This window comes from Heptranchias perlo, chromosome 1, assembly GCF_035084215.1.
Source record: "Heptranchias perlo isolate sHepPer1 chromosome 1, sHepPer1.hap1, whole genome shotgun sequence".
Lineage (NCBI taxonomy): Eukaryota > Metazoa > Chordata > Chondrichthyes > Hexanchiformes > Hexanchidae > Heptranchias > Heptranchias perlo.
Genome location: NC_090325.1, coordinates 121,586,309 through 121,605,936, shown reverse-complemented (window position 1 = coordinate 121,605,936; position 19,628 = coordinate 121,586,309). Strand labels below are relative to the sequence as shown.

The window sequence follows — 19,628 nt, the reverse complement described above, 5'->3', positions numbered from 1 at the left end:
ACACCACCTTTAAAAACATTCTCAATATCCATCTTTTTGGCCAAGCTTTCCATCATCTCTCCTAATTCTTGAACTATGGTTCTGCATCCACTCCAACAAACTCAACTTTCCCCCTTTTTACTTCCCACCCCCAAACTTTCCCCCTTCTTACTTCCTCCACCCCAAAGTAATTCACCCTCGATGCTTTCTAAAAATGCATGTCCTTGTTGTAGGTTGGTGGTGTGGGCAACTGAGTGGCAGATGCAGTTCAATTCAAAGAAATGTACGGTAGTACATTTTGAGAAAAAGGAATTACACCCTAAACAGTAAGGCTCTTAACCAAATGGAAACGAAAAGGTCCAGGGCTGCAGATACACTGATCGTTAACAGCAAGAGTACAAGTAGAAAAGGCCATTAAAAAGGCATATGGGATTCTGGATTTTATATATAGGGGCTTTGTCTCCAGCTCCAAATCGTTTACAAACATTGTGACCATCAATCCTTGTGGCATCCTACTAGTGACCCCTCACCATGTCAATGCAGCTCTATTCACAACCATTATTTGCTTTCGCTGGTTTAGCCAATTTTCAATCTATCGCCGAAGCTTGCCTCTTTTTCTATGACTTTCTATCTTGTGGATGAATGTTGCAAACGACAGCAGTAGAATCCATGTTGAAATTTAAATACATCACATCCACAGAATTTCCCTAGTCAACAAGATCAGTCATTAACTCAAAGAACTTCAGTAAATTTGCTAGGCAAAACCTCCTTTCCAGAAAATGCTGCAAACTCCTCAGACTATACCTATCTAGGTATTTCATTATCTCCTCTTTCAGGATATCTTCCAATACTTGACCCACAACAGACATTAAGCTCACTGGCTCGTAGTTTCCCCGAGTCGTCCCTATGACCACTTTGAAAGATGTGGTTTTGTTTGCTATTTTCCAATCCTCACACACTGTGCACATTTCTAATAATAAAGATCTTCAATGTAACTTGTCTTGAATAAAGTCCATCCAGGTATGCTGCCCTATCTAAAAGTTCTATTTTCTTAAGTTCTTCCTCTGGCCCATCCTCCTGAAAATCCAACTTCCGTGCTGGGGAGCCTGCCCATGATCTCCTCTAAACACACAATAATAAATGCTTCATCATATAATGGAATCTCTGCTTCTAGATTCTAGAAACCATATTACAAATCAATCCTATACTTGGATTAGAGCGTACTCTGCTCTTCCTACAACCTCATCACTAATCTATGCTCATTTTCAGTAAACCGACTCTGATCTGCACTGGCTTCCCTTATGCTATACTTCTCTTGGGTAAAATGAAATATAGGCAAAATTGAAGACTTTATAAGTAGAGCAGGGTATGCTCTTTGTGAAAATCCACATCCACCTACTGTATCTGTAATTCAATCATCCCGCACAACTTATTTAGTGCTCAGTTTACACCCTGCTTTTCATCTGTAACAACAATCCATTACAACACCTTGCCAGGTAGGAAAATTCCACAGTACCTAGCAATTGAAATGTGTTAGTATAACAGACTTTTCTCCCCCACCCCCACCCCCCCCAACGTTTTAAATAATCAGTGGTGTTAGAATTGATGTCACCGGCAACAAAAAGATAGTTGAAACATATCTCAAACAATTCTAATCAAAAATACATGAGAAATGTTCTATGTATTACATACAGTTGGCCTAGCAAGAAAGGTTTCCTCTATCAATTTGTGATGTATGAAGGCAGACATGATAGATAAAATGAACTACAGGAAGGAAGACTAAGAAATCAAATTAAAAGATAGTACAAGAGCAAAGACAAATCCACACTGAGTACCATACACCAAGAGTATTGATCGAAGATCTACATGTGTCACCCATTTCAGTAGCCTTTCAGAAGTGCCAGACTTAAAACAGAAACCTAATAACACTTCAAGAAATTGATTAAATGCTCAGAAGTTTTCAGCGATTTTGTTTCATCTGTTCAAGTCAGAGTTTGTATTGGCAAGATTCTTCCAGTTTCAGAGAATAATTTTCCAGAGTGCTACCAAGCCAAATCAAACCCAGACAAGCTGCGTCAACTAAACCTACAACTAAGGCTGTATCACCCAATAGAAATTGGGCGGAACAAATACACAATAAGTTCCCCAAATGAAACCCAGAACCCTTTCCCAAACGCTACAGAACCTAGCATGATTTTTAAAAAGAAATTCCCATTTCTCACCTTCTCTCCAGGCTGAATGCTGGAGTATGGTTGCACATGGGCCTGATGCAGAGTGGCAAATAGAATGACGTTTTGTTTTGTCGTTGTTTAATGCCTCATCACATCTCCCACAAAACTTGCTTCAGGTACATGAGTGTTAGCCTAGATTATGTGCTCAAGCACAACAATGACTTTTGAACCTCACAACTTTCTGACTCAGGAGAGAGGGAACATAGGAACAGGAGTAGGGCATTCAGCCTCTCGAGCCTGCTGCGCCATTTGATAAGATCATGGCTGATCTGTGATCTAACTCCATATACCTGCCTTTGGCCCATATCCCTTAATACCTCTGGTTGCACAAAAAGCTATCTATCTCAGATTTAAATTTAGCAATCGAGCTAGCATCAGTTGCCATTTGCGGAAGAGAGTTCTAAACTTCTACAACCTTTTGTGTGTAGAAATGTTTTCTAATCTCACTTCTGAAAGGTCTGGCTCTAATTTTTAGACTCTGCCCCCTACTCCGAGAATCCCCAACCAGCAAAAATAGTTTCTCTCTATCCACCCTATCTGTTCCCCTTAATATCTTCTGAACTTCGATCAGATCACCCCTTAACCTTCGAAACTCCAGAGAATACAACCCCAATTTGTGTAATCTCTCCTCGTAACTTAACCCTTGAAGTCCAGGTATCATTCTAGTAAACCAACGCTGCACTCCCTCCAAGGCGAATATGCCCTTCCGAAGGTGCGGTGCCCAGAACTGCTCACACTACTCCAGGTCTAACCAGGGTTTTGTATAGCTGCAGCATAACTTCTGCCCCCTTGTACTCTAGTCCTCTAGATATAAAGGCCAACATTCCATTTGCCTTCTTGATTATTTTCTGCACCTGTTCATGACACTTCAATGATCTATGTACCTGAATCCCTAAGTCCCTTTGGACATCCACTGTTTTTAACTTTTTACCATTTAGAAAGTACCCTGTTCTATCTTTTTTTGATCCAAAGTGGATGACCTCACATTTGTCTACAATGAATTCCATTTGCCACAGTTTTGCCCATTCACCTAATCTATCAATATCCCTTTGTAATTTTATGTTTTCATCTACACTGCTTACAATGCCACCAATCTTTGTGTCATCGGCAAAGTTAGATATGAGACTTTCTATGTCTTCATCTAAATCGTTAATAAATAGTGAATAATTGAGGAAGGAACTTGTATTTATATAGCTCCTTTCACAACCAAAGAACATTCCAAAGTACTTCTCAGCCAATTATATATATATTTTTTTAAAGTGTAGTCACTGTTGTGATGTAGGTAAAATTATGTAGCCAATTTGCACATAGTAAGGTCCCACAAGCATCATTGAGGGATAAATATTGGCAAGACACCAGAAGAACTCCCCTACTCTTCGAGTAGGGCCATAGCATCTTTTACATCTACCCAAGACAAACAAGGTCTTGATTTAACGTCTCATCAGAAAGACGGTGAGACGTCTCATCAGAGTGCCATGTGTGCTGACAGTGCAGCACACATGGCACTCTACTGAGTATCAGCCTAGATTTTGTGTTCAATCTCTCGGAGGAGGGATTGAAACTTCAGCACTCTTGCCTTGGTCAGAAAGTTACCACTGAGCCAAGGCTGATACCTACCTTGCCCAAATGGCCGTTATGCATTATATTGGTCTCAACAGTGAATGCTGGCAGGCATTCAACTTAAGGGGGCAATCTCAATCTCTGTCCTTACCTTATGTTGATACACTTACCAAGACAAATTATTCCAGCAGGGGTCACAGTGATCAGGAGAGGGAACACTAGCTGATATATCTCCTTCCTAACCCTGGGGTACTGAGGCCAAGTATAGCCATCCTACGTGCACACACCAGCGATTGAGCCTGGGATTTTCCTGGTGTCTATGGCTCAGCTACTCACTGCATAAATTTGCTGTGCTATCAGGAATTCATTGTGTACATTCTTTAATACAGAAGCTACACTCCACACTTTGCATCAATGCAAAGCACTTTTAACGTCACACCAAAACAGGAACAACAGTTATAGCTGTGCCAAAGTTGCATTACATATGCCAGAGTGCAGAAGTTGACAGAAAAAAAAGTCAGTTCTTTCCTAACTTTAAATATTTTCCAGAGTTGAAGACCAGTGAGCAGATCTCTAAACATGCACTTACGTAGGCATGTACATACCTCAGCTTTTCTGCCCATTACAGATTAGCGTAGGTTCCAGTAAAATTCCTTATCAACTCACACCAACCACTCCAAGAATAGTATCAATAACATGCAATTTACAGCAATACAACCATCAGAGGGGGCTGGGGAAATGTCCCCAACATATCCAAGGTAAAAATAACCATGCAGTGAATTCAAAACTGGTGTGTGAAAGGCACAGTTGAGGATTTTTTTTAAACCAACTACACTTTATATTTTTAGCAATGGATTTCAACAGTGTTTGGGTAAATGCTTTTCCAGATGGCTCAATTTAGAAGCTTTTCTGACCACATCTTTAATTCCCTATACTAACCAACATTTATATGATTATTAAGCTGTTTACATGCACTCTGTTTCATAGAAAAAGGTGCTGTCCTTTCTGTAACTGACTTGGTTATTCTCAAAGGATTCAAACTCTAGGAGAGATTTTTATTAACTTCCTCCAGGTCAACTTGTCAATAATTACTAAGCTTCGATTGAGGACTTTTCCACAGAACTCAAGTGAACGCTCGTAACTATAAAATAAGGATTAGAAGGGATTGCATTACATGATGGAATTTAATTACCAAATAATAATTTGCAGCCAAAAAAAAACTTTGGTGGGCCATTGTCTCAGATTTTTATGAACTGTCAAAGTAATGCAAAATGATTCAAGACTTCTGATTTGAAACAGAAATGTCCAGTGCTAAAAAACCAATTTGATAATTGCTCAATTTCTATTAAAATAAATTAGGTCATGAGTCATTAGGCAAAATTAACATTTTAACTTTGCATTTTTTTTTTGAAAATTCCTCTCCCTTGAATAAAGAAGGGGTTTTACATACAGCACACATTCTAAATCTCTATTACTCCCCTCCCTAAAGCTCCATTTTATACGTGAATGGCATTTTAGGATAGGAACCTTGCGCGCACACGTGTGTGTGCGAGTAACAAATAGCATACTTTAATATAGAGAGAAATCACTGTCGTTTTTTGCTCTGCTGGTCATATCAAATTGAGATGCTGCAATTCAGTTGGAGTCTGTATACTAGAGATGGGTATATTTCATACAGAAAAACTTCTCAGGACTGAGGAATGATGCTTCCACAAGCCAAACACTCAGCCATTAACAGTACTTGTGGTACAAGACAAACACTGCATTACTATATCCTATGAGCCCATGACTTTAGACATCTGTGACAAAATAGAATTAAAATATTGCTTGTCTGCTGCTCTGCTCCCAGCTAGCAGGATGAATATGCAAGTGCCACTACTTGGGCTAACCTCAAACAAATTGCATTCTCAGACAAATCAGCCACCTACATTACTCTAGATAGATCCACAGAATGACACTGCCTTAAATATTATGGCATGATAGACTTGCCACCTGGCAGAAAGTGATGTTAAAATTTGCTTTGGATCTTTTGTCATCCAAACACAAGGGAGAATCAGAGTGTCTTTCCCAAAGCCTCAACAGTAAGGCAGAGGCCAAAGATGCTAGCTTTTACAATTATACGTTTAAAAAAAACACACACACACAGCTGAAAGCATGTTCCAGTTACTTTTTTCCATGTTTTCTTCCCTTACAAACCCAGGCTGGGGTAAGGTCCTATGCCTACCACCAACCTTCCATTACCTCACTCAAGTGGCCTTTCTTTATCTGCCTGCTTGGACAGTGCGTTGGCAAGCTATTCACCCATGCAAGGAGTAAGGAACATCAGAACAAATTTTTATCTTGACCCCACTTAATATCCACACAAGGACACCTTCCAGCAAATCCCACCGTACTTTTACAGTGGCACATGTTTAGTTCAGACCGTGGGAGAACAGTGCCCACGTCCAGTCTATGGTGCTACATAGCCTTAGTTCCTCATTGGTGCACATTAAATTTATCTGCAAATGAGATAGCAGCACAGAAAGCAGACCATTCCAAACCACTAAAATCACAAAATCCAAACAGGTGAACTGAGCAAAATCTGAAGTACTTGAGCAAATACAGAATAAATCACTGGGGCTTCATAGGGCCATAGTTTAGACACCCTCCCGGATTCAGGTCCACTTAACCCAAAGCACAACAAACTAACTGTCCAATCATTACTAATAAAAATTAAATATGCTTAGTTACCATCTCTAGGTTTTGGAACACAATCAAGACATTTGAATAATCGGTCACTGAAGTACTTGGAAAGGTCACACAGGAAGCCACCATCAAGGCTGTATACTACGCCCCTTTCCAAGAGGATAAGAATGGTTTTGATCTCAGTCTTTACAATGAAGCCTTTCACGTTGTGCATGAATTTCCCCAGTACTATATATTTAGTGTTACAGGCAGCAGTTGATTTCTTCATATGACTCTCGTCACCATGTGAAGAACTAGTATAATTCAGTGTCACCGGCCTGGATTTCACAATGCGGCCCGAGATGGATCCAGGAATCGATAATATTCCTGCTGCAGAATTTGTCAGAAAACATGTGGTGTTTCTCAATTAGAAACAAGGTCATTCACACAGATAAACAAGATTCTCTTCATGTTCATGTGCTGTAACTAGTACAGCCAGTAAAAATTTGGATCAGATTCTTGGAGGCAACATACACTTGCCTTTTGCAAACTAAGACTCAAAAAATATAGCTGCAGTCAGATAAAAACTGTTCCAAAGTAACAAGCGTACTTAACTGTCTTATACACAAGTCTTGGGGGGGGTGGGGGGGGGGGGGCGGCAGTACATAAATAAAAAACAAAATGAAACACCTGCACAAGAAACTTCCTAAGCAAAACGGAGCAAGTACATGTTGACAGGGGAATGTATTCACTAACAAAATCACAGCAGTCACTGTTGCCAAATGTATATCTCGCGACATCATGGACCAATATTCATTTCAGTCCCTGCAAGGAACCCACTAGAAGTTTTGAAGGTTGCACAATCCACTTGTCTTGATATAAAAATAAATAGCCCAGAATAGGGCAGAATAGTGCTAACACCAAATTAGATACAGAAACAGATGAATACTTCATTAAGATATGGCCTTTATTGCAAGAAGTGAGGTAATCATCTAACTCAAAAGTGGGAGGAGAAAATGTACACTTCTCAGTACATCTTACAAGTGAAAAATGTTTTTGTTACGAAATGGGATCTTTGTCTGCTGAAGTGTATAATTATAAATACTTTTACATAATCAATGCTTGTTAGTTACTGACTTTAGTTTTTTTTTTAATTAATTTTATATTCCATTTCACTGTTTGAACAGTAACCAAACTAATGCCTCAAGAAAACCATTTACAATTCGCTTTACCAAGTGGGAAACAACAACAACAAAAAAATCAGCCAAGGCAAACTCAGAATCAGTCCTCCTTGGTCAAATAACCTGCCAAAAAAAAAATCAAGATTTGCAGATGAATAATGGCCACTTGGGCAAGGTAGTTCCTTGTGCACATGGAACTGTACCCTGGCAAAGGCAGCATCTTCATGAGAGTGAAAGTAAAATAAGAATTTTGCCCTTTAGCAGAGAAACACCAAACTCCAAAAATATCCCAACACTTCTGTTGCAGAGTTTTTCTTTAAAAAACAAAAATCAGCTGGTTTTAGACAATAATTGTTATTAAATCTTGTGTTACTTAACCAAGTGTCAAAATAGGACTTATTTCTACACTAGTGGATCTCGCATGGTACCGCTCATTGCAAATTAAAGGATATGCTTCTTAGAACAACAGAAGTGCTATACCATGAAATGCACAACATATTATATATCAAGGTGAATGTTCATGGTTTGATTGGACTTAAAAGGACTGCCTTTAGAAAAACTGTTGGCTGCCATAGTGAAGCTGTTTTAAACCTGGCTTTACCAAGACAAACTAGGCCAGAGCAGAAATCTAGTCTTTTACCCACTCAGCTACTTTGTACAGGAAAGGTATGGCAAACAGGCACATCCTGAGGTTAATTATAACAACTTGAATTATATATTGCCTTTAACGCAGTAAAATGTCCCAGGGCGCTTCACAACAGCATTATCAAACAAAATTTGACACCATAAAAGATATTAGAACAGGCGACCAAAGGTTTTGTGAAAGAGGTAGGTTTTATGGAGCATCTTGAAAAGGAGAAAGAGGTAGCAGCGCCATGAGGGAGAGAGGTTTATGGAAGGAATGCCAGAGCTTAGAGCCCAAGCAGCTGAAGGCACAGCCGCCAATGGTGGAGCGAGGAAAATCTGGGATTCACAAGAGGCCAGAACTGGAGGAGTGCAGAGATCATGGATATATTTTTTTTTTTTAAAAGGATGTCATTTGTTCATTCCATCTATCAGCTAGAGAACCCACCAGAAAAACATAAATTCTAGCAACATATTTAAATTTGTTAGGCACATAGAAGCAAATTTAAGATCCAAGATTTCATGCAGAGACCAAGGTATAGTATAAAAGTTACCTTTCTACTAAAAGATTGCCAATTCAAAAAAAATGCAAATACTGTGCTGAAAATGGTAAGCAAAAAAAAAAAAATCTGCAGGCAAATATCAGGGTTCTTCAAAACACCAAACAGATCTTTCTTCATGGATTCAAAATAGCAGAGATCTTATGAGTGTGTGCAAAATAGTCATAATTCCAAAAGATTTGCACAAATATTAATCATTTCAAATGCGGTTTGCACTCTATACATAGTACTTCTTATGGTGATGTTACAAGAAATACCACTGGGATTAGCAGTCGAATTTATTGCTAATTGCCACAGGGTGAATAAAAACAGACACTGTAAGACATTGAAGTTCAGCAACACCTCATTTAAATGATAATTAATGATTAAATACCATTCACATATTTTCAAAAGTCAGCACATGATCTACTAAGCATACCTTTCCAACTTTTAGATTTTAAACTGGGTACATTAGCTGCAGAGGCAATTCCTAACAGATTTCTGTACAGGGTTTTAACCTTTGCAATGTTTATGTATAATATCTATACATAAAAAATCTTGCACCTCCACCCAATTCTTGTCTGCATTTGACTTTCTATTGCCATGTTTTTGTCACACTTTGTGTCAACTTTTCCTCCCATTATAAATTCCTATATCCACAGGTTTTGCCCTGTGATCTGTGCAATCTGGCCACTGGATTCTAACAAACCACTCAAAATGCTTTCTTAAAATTTCATCTTCCATCTTTTCCCTCTAACTGAAATTTTTAATGTTTAAACGTTTGAACAAAATATAGAGTTAAAATATATATTTCACAATAACATGATTAAAATTAGCTAATGAATTTTCTTTTGTGTCTTTTAACATCTTCCTTATTTTACATGAATGATTCAGCCTCACCCAAAAGCCTGGGCTTGGACTTGATGTTTTTGTCCAAAGAGGTGACTAAGCTGTATTTGGATTGTGTATTCCAAAGAGGTGGAATGTCCCCAATTTCTCAGAATAGTCAACGGTACTGATGGAATATTTTTCTAAAGCTTCAAGCAGCTTATGCTCATGAACTTTTCTTCAAAACATTTTCAAACAAGAGGGCAAACTTCAAAAGCTTTATTGGCATAGCATTTATATTGAGCACTTTTTCCAACAAAAAATCCTGTCTGTGTGTGGCGAAAATAATGTTCTGATTACAGATCTATTGTAGCTATTGTTTTGCGTTATTTGAATCTCAAAGTATATTAAAGCAGCAAATGAGAAATGGTCTTGCCTTATTCCAATTTGATTTCTTTAAAAAAGACAAGCAGGTTGAATTTTGAAAGCAAACAAAGCCTCTGAGGGAAACAGATAGAAATCAAGTAGAGGAGGGGAGACAGGAAAGCGAGGACAAAGGGCCTCAAGCCTCTCACTACTGGGGGGCCTATAGGTGGAAGTGAGAGGAGCAGATGGAAGGTTAAGGGTGAAATAAGTGACAAGGGAGGATACAGGGGTTGAGTCGGTGGCGCAATGGGGAAGTGATTCGGATAGCAATGGGAGCGAGGCAGTTGTAGGATGCGGAGGAGGAAGTCGAAGGGGTGGGGAGGGAAGGGAGCCACATTTTCCCTGCAAACTCCCTCAAATGCAGCCTGCTGCCCCTGGTCACGCTTTTCTCTACAATGCCATCCACCACCTTCCACCCAAAAAAAATAGAAGACAGAAAAGGAAGCAAAAAGGGAGAGATAAGCAAAAGAGACCAGACGTGGAGAGAAACAGCAACATGGAGAAAGAAAAGTCAGGTAAGAGGGAGACCATATTTTTCTTACCATGTGCAATGCCACAGAACATTGACCAATAATAAATAAAAATTTAAAATATACTTTTTCGAGGGGGTGGGGCTGGGGGTTGTGTTCAACAAGACAAGAACCATTAAGTCAGAGCAGATCAGGTATGGCAGAGGTAAGAGGCAACATGAAGCTCTTACTGCCCCTTCAGTATGCTTTAACCTCAAATATCAAAATGGTGCTCCATTCTGTATTAGTGCATCATTAAATATTCACAATTTTGGAGAGCTATCATCCAGGAAGATAGGAAGGTTCCACTTTAAAAAAAATCTAAATACAAGTACTTTCTACAAGTATAAAAATACTTGTAAAAGAATCCTGAGGTGGAAAAAAAGTAATTTTGGCTGAGACAATTTGCTCAGTGTAATTATTATAGCGCTGCAGCATATAGTATTATATCACCACAGCAGTAATAGATTACAAGATATTACATGTTATGATTAGCTCAATGTTTAACTCCACATTACTAAGTTGACCTGGATGAAGCTGGCAATATTCACTGAAAATCATCAACAGAACAAAGACTGAAACCATTTTCCGGTGAACAGTAAAACAATCTCGGCCTGTTTACTTATATCAATTAGACTTTCCAACCTTAAAATGGACATGCCAAGTTAAACAAAGATTCACCTTAGCAGCAGAATAATAAAATTAGGTATTACATGGTATAATATTCTAGTTATTATAAAAAGCGCTTCAGATTTACCTTGACAACATCACAGAAGACCCATATATTATATATGTCCTACACTTAGCATGCATGTATCACAAACCAGACATCACACTTTGTTACAGATGCAAAGCTATCTTTTTTTTAAAAAGGTCAACCATTGATCTTGAGCCTAAAATTTAAGCAATTTACTGACCTCGAATTCACCCAAGGAATTCACAAGCAAATACAATTATCTTGATTACCACAGAAAGTACTTGAGCAATGGTCTTAAAAGGGACACAGCAGATTAGCACCTAAACATTAACAACAGTGCTCCAAGAACCTAGATTACCCATGAGAAATACCAACAGGTATGTTACTTAAGAAAAAAAAATTAACTCAGATATCCAAACTGTGTTTTGACAGTGATATCTCCAGAACATTAAACAAAGAAATGCAGACTGCTTTTTCACATCTCAACCATATTCTGAACTTTTCTTTCTATTGCACATTATAAAAATCTAAATTATTTAAAAAGGAATTTTAAAAAGTTGCAGATATACAACTTAGAGAAATATCAAAATGTCAAAGTTAAATTGCAAAGCCACTGATTTATGCCTTTCACGGAAAATTGACCAGAATTACAGAATTCAATCCCTAGGAGACAGGTAAAAGTCTGACAATCTCATGCATCAAAAATGTAATTTGACTTATTCAGTCACAATGAATCAATAGCCACAGCGCTATCAGCATTGGCTCGGTGTTAGAACTCTAGCCTCTTGTTCATGCCCACTCCAGGACTTCAGCAGATAATTTCTGCTGACACTGCAGTACAGTACTGATGGATTATCTGCTGTATTGTTGGATGAGATGTTAAACGAAGGCCCTGCCTACCTTCTCAGGTGGCCATAAAGATCCCACAGCATTATTCGAAGAGCAGAGGAGTTCGCCCGATGTGCTGGCCAACATTTATCCCTCAACCAACATCACGAAAAAACACAGTATATTTAATCATTTATCTCACTGCTATTCATGGGATCTTGTGGACAAATTTTCTGCCACTTTTCCCTACATTACAACAGTGACTATACGTCCAAAGCATTTCATTGGACGTGAAACATTTTGGGATAGTCTTTCTTTCACGTCTCGTAAGGACATCCTGGCTGGGTGAAAATAAATAGACTAGTGGATCTCCCATGGTGCTGCGCCCACTAAGTCAGTGGATATGCTGTTTTCTAAAGGACAAGAACATTATATCATCATGCAACTTTTAATATATTATTGTTCTGAAGTATAAATTTCTGCAGCAATGGTAATACTGTGTCCCTTTAAGGCCACAAGGTGTAATTGCAGTGTCTTGCTGATATTAATGAGACTAGATGGGAAGTGAGATAAAGAAATTTGCAAATGCGACACTAACCCCTCAACGGCAAGGACACAATGTTATTATATAATATGGGGAGATCTCCTATGGCATTGCTTATGGTAACTGGGGAGATCTCCTATGGCATTGGAGATGCCATGGGGAGATCTCCTATGGCATTGCTTATGGTAACTGCTGTTTTATGACAGGAGCGTTACACCATGAAATTTTAATTAGCAGTAAGTTTTAATGTGCACTGTTCTGCATCTCCAAGAGTGAAAGACGTTTCCACCTCGTTACTCTAACAGCAACACATTTCACTTGCCAGCAATTTAATCCAAACTAATTTTAAACAGTGCCAGTGAACTGAGCACTTGACAACTGCACAACCAGCTGTTATAACAATCGACTGGAAACCTACTTCAAATGTTAGGTGGGCTGAGAGGTGCAGAGCATGGGCATTTTAAAACATGATACTGTCTAAAATTGGGTTTAAAATCACTTCCTCTCTCCCGACATGCAAGTGTCACCTTTTTACATAGAATTACAACAAAGAAACAAGGTGCTCATCCCAACCAGTTCGAGTTGGTATTTATCCCAAAGTGAGCAGCAGTCCTAATCCCACATGTCAGCTCTGATCCCATATCCCTTTATTCCCCTTTCCTTCAATCACCTAACTAACCTATTCTTAAAATGTTGACATGGTCTCTGCTTCTATCACGAATTCCAGTAGTGCATTCCACAGCCTCACAACCTTCTGTGTAAAAGAAAAGTTTCTCCTGCCCTCTGTCCTAAACCTCTTGGATTTAATCTTCTATGTCCCTTGTTCAAGACCCCTGAATCATTGGAAATAGTCTGTAACTCACCCCATAATCTCCTCTATTCTAATGAAAACAGTCCCAATTTTTCAAGTATTTCTTCATATTTGTATTTCCTCATACCAGGCAGTATCCTCGTGAATCTGTGCTGTACCCTCTCTATTGCCTCAACATCCTTCCTCGAATGTGGAGCCCAAAACTGCACACAGTACTCCAAATATAGATTCAACAATACATCTCAAATTTTATGTTCTACACCTCTTGGCATTGACCACCACATTCTATTAAAGTGTTATCCAGTTGAGTTGCTACTTTTAATGTTGAAAACCTGAAACCCCAATCTCTCTGCTCTTCCACATCACCCAGCCACCCTTCTCCCTCCCCCCAGTATAATGAATACATTTGTTTTTTAAAAAGTAAAACATCAACCTCACATTTACTGACAGAATTCCATCTGACACTTTTTTGCCCATTTTACCATCTTATCAATATTAAAAATCTTGGGGTGAAGTTTCCACTCATTTATGCTGGTAATATCAGCGTCATCCGAGCGAAATCAGCCAAACCAGCGCAAAAGATCAAGGAATTTTAAACGCAAGTGAGTTACGCCCAAAACCACTTACATTTGTGTTTTCCGCGACCTTTTAAACTGGTTTAAGATTCAATTCCCCTGAATCAGACGCCGCCCACAAAACTGGCAACACCCCAGGTTGACATTGCAAGATTCCGCTGGTTAGGGAAAGCTCTTCAAATTGCACTAAATTTTCTTAGGCGCACAAGTAGGGACCCTTTTAAAGTTTTTATATCAAAAGATATTTAATTTACTAGAACTGATTAATGTACACAAATGAAACTAGTAAATGGTTCAGTATAATTTTTTTAAGTCATTTTCAGTGATTTTAAATCAGGTTATTCACAGGTGGAGGACTGGACCCTTATTAAAAATGCTTATTTTTGTTGATAAACCCATTTGCAGCTGTACTAATAAAACTACAACAGGTTATCACTCAAATACATGAATACTTTTAATGGAAAAAATAAAGAAACAATTATGTTCTAGTATACTGCCTGATTCATTGAAGATTTTATATTTGTGACTATGCAAATTAATTTTAATCAGAAACTTGACCTGTAACCTAACCAGTGCAATTTCTGGAGTATTTTGGCCCAATTTCACGATTGCGCCCAAAGCGGAAACTCTACCCACTAACGTCTGAGCACACTTACTGTCAACATTTTCATTATCAATTCTTATGCCCAGATTTATAATGGAAACTACCCATTTATCTGTTATACTATAGTTACAGTCAGTGGAGGTGCTACAGTGTCACCACTGGCAAAAGAGTGTAATTGCAGCGTGACAAGTTTACATAGGCATTTTCCATTATAAATGTGGACATAGGCATTTTTAATGGTTCCATAAACACAAGGACAGAAAGTATGACTTTAAAATGAGAACTGAATTATATCTATGTGTCCTCATCAAATTACCCCCACCCATTTCATCTGAAGACTATTTTTGGTCTCAACAACTCTAATACTCATTCAGGATGACAATCGTGAAGATCACCCCTCGCAGCTTATGACACTACTCAAACACAAACAGGATGTTAGTTTTAATTCAATGGAGAGGTCTTCATATACTGAAAAATAAGTTACACTAGTGTTTTTTTAATTCAACATTCAATACACAATCCAATTTCATATAGGACTCTCAGATACAAAATTTTCAAACAGTACATGTTCTAAGTTATAGAAAATAATTATAATACATGTGGAATGAAAATCAGCAGGCTATTTTATTTTTTTTAAAGTCAGGAAGTAATGCCGATGAAGCTGCAATACATGATGCAACTGTATTTGATTACAATACAGAAGGGTATTATAAATCTAGTGTTAACTCATCAACAATTAAATATATAAAATTATCTAAATAATGACATCAAAAATCTGACAACCCACTGTACCTGTTTGTCTGTATATATATATATATATATATATTTCATATCCACCCCTTTCTATTCTATACTTTCTCTCCAGCACGAATTTCTTTATAAAACACCCAGAATGTCCTATGAACCATGTCTGTTGACGGTGCAACATATCGCCTTTGAAAATAACTGAAATTCACCATCAAGTGGGCTCACAGACAAGTTCACAACCCAAGCAAAACAAACTCAAACCCCTTGCTCAAAAAAAAAGTTTTGTTTCCTCACGAACACAGTATTAATTGAATTTCCAACCTTCAGAAATTAAATTTGGCAGCTTCATCAAAAATAAGAGGAAAGTCAGAAGGCACAGGACGTTGTGCTTGAACTTTCCCCCAAATGGAAACATTTCCAGCAGCATCTAAAGTCTCAAAACAAAAACCCATCGCTGAAGCTGAGACAAGGGCGGCGGGGAGCGGCGACACCGGCCCGGGGAGCGGCCCCGCTCGGGCTCCCTGAACAAAAACACCATCAACGGCTGCTCTTCACTTCACTCCCCGCGGCTCTCGCACGGAAACCAAACCCGGTGCCGCGACACGCAACACCCAATAAAAGGGCAGCGGGCCCGGACCCGGAATCGCAATCAACCCCCCGGCCCGGGGCCCGGACCCGCAATCAACCCCCCGGCCCGGGGCCCGGACCCGCAATCAACCCCCCGGCCCGGGGCCCGGACCCGCAATCAACCCCCCGGCCCGGGGCCCGGACCCGCAATCAACCCCCCGGCCCGGGGCCCGGACCCGCAATCAACCCCCCGGCCCGGGGCCCGGACCCGCAATCAACCCCCCGGCCCGGGGCCCGGACCCGCAATCAACCCCCCGGCCCGGGGCCCGGACCCGCAATCAACCCCCCGGGCCGGGGGCCCGGAATCGGTCTCAACCCCCCGGGCCGGGGGCCCGGAATCGGTCTCAACCCCCCGGCCCGGGGCCCGGACCCGGAATCGGTCTCAACCCCCCGGCCCGGGGCCCGGACCCGGAATCGGTCTCAACCCCCCGGCCCGGGGCCCGGACCCGGACTCAACCCCCCGGCCCGGGGCCCGGACCCGGAATCGGTCTCAACCCCCCGGCCCGGGGCCCGGACCCGGAATCGGTCTCAACCCCCCGGCCCGGGGCCCGGACCCGGAATCGGTCTCAACCCCCCGGCCCGGGGCCCGGACCCGGAATCGGTCTCAACCCCCCGGCCCGGGGCCCGGACCCGGAATCGGTCTCAACCCCCCGGCCTGGGGGCCCGGAATCGGTCTCAAGCCCCCGGCCCGGGGACCCGGACCCGGACCCCTCGCCGTGTTGTCCGCGAGTTGTAAACTGAACCTCGGGCTCCGCACCTCATCGCTTGAGTCCCATTTATAACCAAAGCTCACGGGCCTCGGGATTACCCAAATTACCAGGCTGGGGACACGGCCCAGGCGGCGGGTCTCAATAACCGAACCGCTTCCAGGGGCCGCCCCAGTCGGCTGGTGTCTCCCCGCCGTCCGCAGACGACCTCCCAGACCCCGCACTCAACACTCACCTTCAGCCCGAGTGGCGCTCACATCTCCCCGGACCCGCAGCGCGGGAGAGACCGAGTCACCGACACAGCGCCCGCCGCCCCCGCCAGTCACCAATCCTAATCCAGCCGAGCCGAGCCGACTCACCAAATCCCTGTCATGGCGCTACCACACCGACCGACCGACTCACTCACTCCTCACACCACCTGTACACAATATATACACAGTGTGCACTATATACACATATTGTACACAATATATATACAATGGCAATATATACAGCGCAAAAAATATAGTGTGCACTATATATATGTATATAATGTACACTATATATATATACTGTACATAATATATATTCAATGTACACTATATACACTGCAAAATATAGTGTCCACAATATATACACACAGTATACAGTAGATACAGAACATAATATATGTGCGATTTGCACATTATATACATCATGCAAAATATATAGTGCACACACTATATATATATATATACACACTAGACAATATATAGACAAAGTACACAATGTATACACGATGCAAATTATATACAGTGTGCAAAGTATATACAATGTACACAATATATATACTGTACACTATATATGTGTCACGCAAAATATATACCACATGCATGGCATATACCTTGTATGCGATATATAGTACACAATATATACACAGTGCAAAATATATACAGTATGCAAAGTATATATAAACTTTACACAATATATACAGTATGCAAAGTATATACACTGTGCACAATACATGCATACAACAACAACAACAACAACAACAACTTGCATTTATATAGCGCCTTTAACAAGGTGCTTCACAGGAGCGTTTTCAAAACAAAATTTGACACCGAGACACATAAGGAGATATTAGGACAGGTGACAAAAAGCTTGGTCAAAGAGGTAGGTTTTAAGGAGCATCTTAAAGGAGGAAAGAGTGGTGGAGAGGTTTAGGCAGGGAATTCCAGAGCTTAGGGCCTAGGAAGCTAAAGGCATGGCCGCCAATGGTGGAGCGATTAAAGACGGGAATGCGCAAGAGGCAAGAATTGGAGGAGCGCAGAGATCTTGGAGGGTTGTAGGGCTGGAGGAGGTTATAGAGATAGGGAGGGGTGAGGCCATGGAGCGATTTGAAAACAAGGATGAGAATTTTAAAATCGAGGCATTCCTGGACTGGGAGCCAATGTAGCTCAGCGAGCACAGAGGTCATGGGTGAACGGGACTTGGTGCAAGTTAGGATATGGGCAACAGAATTTTGAATGAGCTCAAGTGTATGGAGGGTGGAAGATGAGAGGCCGGCCAGGCGAGCGTTGGAATAGTCGAGCCTAGAGGTAACAAAGGCATGGATGAGGGTTTCAGCAGCAGATGAGCTGAGACAGGGGCAGAGACAGGCGATGTTACAGAGGTGGAAGTAGGCGGTCTTGGTGATGGACCAGATATGTGGTTGGAATCGCATCTCAGGGTCCTATAGAACGGCAAGGTTATGAACAGTCCGGTTCAGCCGCAGACAGTAGCCAGGAAGAGGGACGGAGTTGGTGGCTAGGGAACGAAGTTTGTGGTGGGGACCGAAGACAATGGCTTCAGTCTTTCCAATATTTACTTAAAGGAAATCTTTTCTCATCCAGAACTGGATATCGGATGAGCAGTATGGCAAATGAGAGACAGTGGAGGGGTCAAGAGAGGAGATGGTGAGGTCGAGCTGGGTGTCGTCAACATACATGTGGAACCTGCATTGTGTTTTTGGATGATACACTGTGCAACATATACACTGTGCACAATATATACACCATGCAAAATACATGCAGTGTGCACACAATGAACACTGTACTCAATATGTATACACTATGTACTATAAACATATGTACTAAACATACACCGTCCAAAATATATACTGTATGCACAGTATATACACTGTACATAATATATACTGTGCAAAATATATAATGTGCACCATATATACAATGTACACACTATATATACACTGTGAAAAATATATTCACTGTACAAAATATAGCCCGTACACAATTTATATACACTGCACACTATAAATTCAACGTGCAAATTATATACAGTATGCTTAGATATATAAACTGCAACCAATATCTATACCATGCACAGTATATACACTGTACACAATATATACACTGTGAGAAATATATAAAATGTGCACAGTATATACACTGTGCACCACATATAGACCATGCAAAATATATACAATATGCATAGATATATAAACCACAACCAACATCTAAATTATGCACAACATATATAGTATGCACAGTATTCACAATACATGCACTGTGCACACTGTACACGATATATATACTGTGCAAAATATACACAGTGTGAAGTATATACCCTGTACACAATATGTTTACACTCTACACTATACATATATATACAAAGCTAAAATATATACCATATACATAGTATATACCCTGTACACAATATATACACCATACACAATATATACAATGTGCAAAATACCTACAGTGCACACAGTGCATACACTAAACACATATACACAGTGCAAAATACATACAGTATATACACTATACACAATATATGCACACTGCAAAATAACTACAGTAGGCACAGTATATACACTGTACACAATATATACACCATGCAAAAATATACAGTATGCACAGTGTATACAATGTGCACAATATATATATAAAGTGTACACCATGTATACACGTTGCAAAATGTATACACTATG

The 19,628-nt window shown here is 40.4% G+C and overlaps 1 protein-coding gene across 3 annotated transcripts in view; it reads right to left on the bottom strand.

The window, feature by feature from the left end:
- Positions 1-17,065, bottom strand: part of cnot6l (CCR4-NOT transcription complex, subunit 6-like) — an 85,397-nt gene extending 68,332 nt beyond the window's left edge. The window contains exon 1 of one of the 3 annotated variants that reach the window (XM_067990819.1): positions 17,041-17,065. Coding sequence is in view for 1 of the 3 variants with exons in the window: in XM_067990801.1 (XP_067846902.1) it covers positions 11,299-11,309 (11 nt within the window). In the remaining 2 variants the exon portion in view is untranslated. The other 2 variants (XM_067990810.1, XM_067990801.1) reach the window with 2 other exon arrangements.
- Between the last annotated feature and the right edge of the window lie 2,563 nt (positions 17,066-19,628).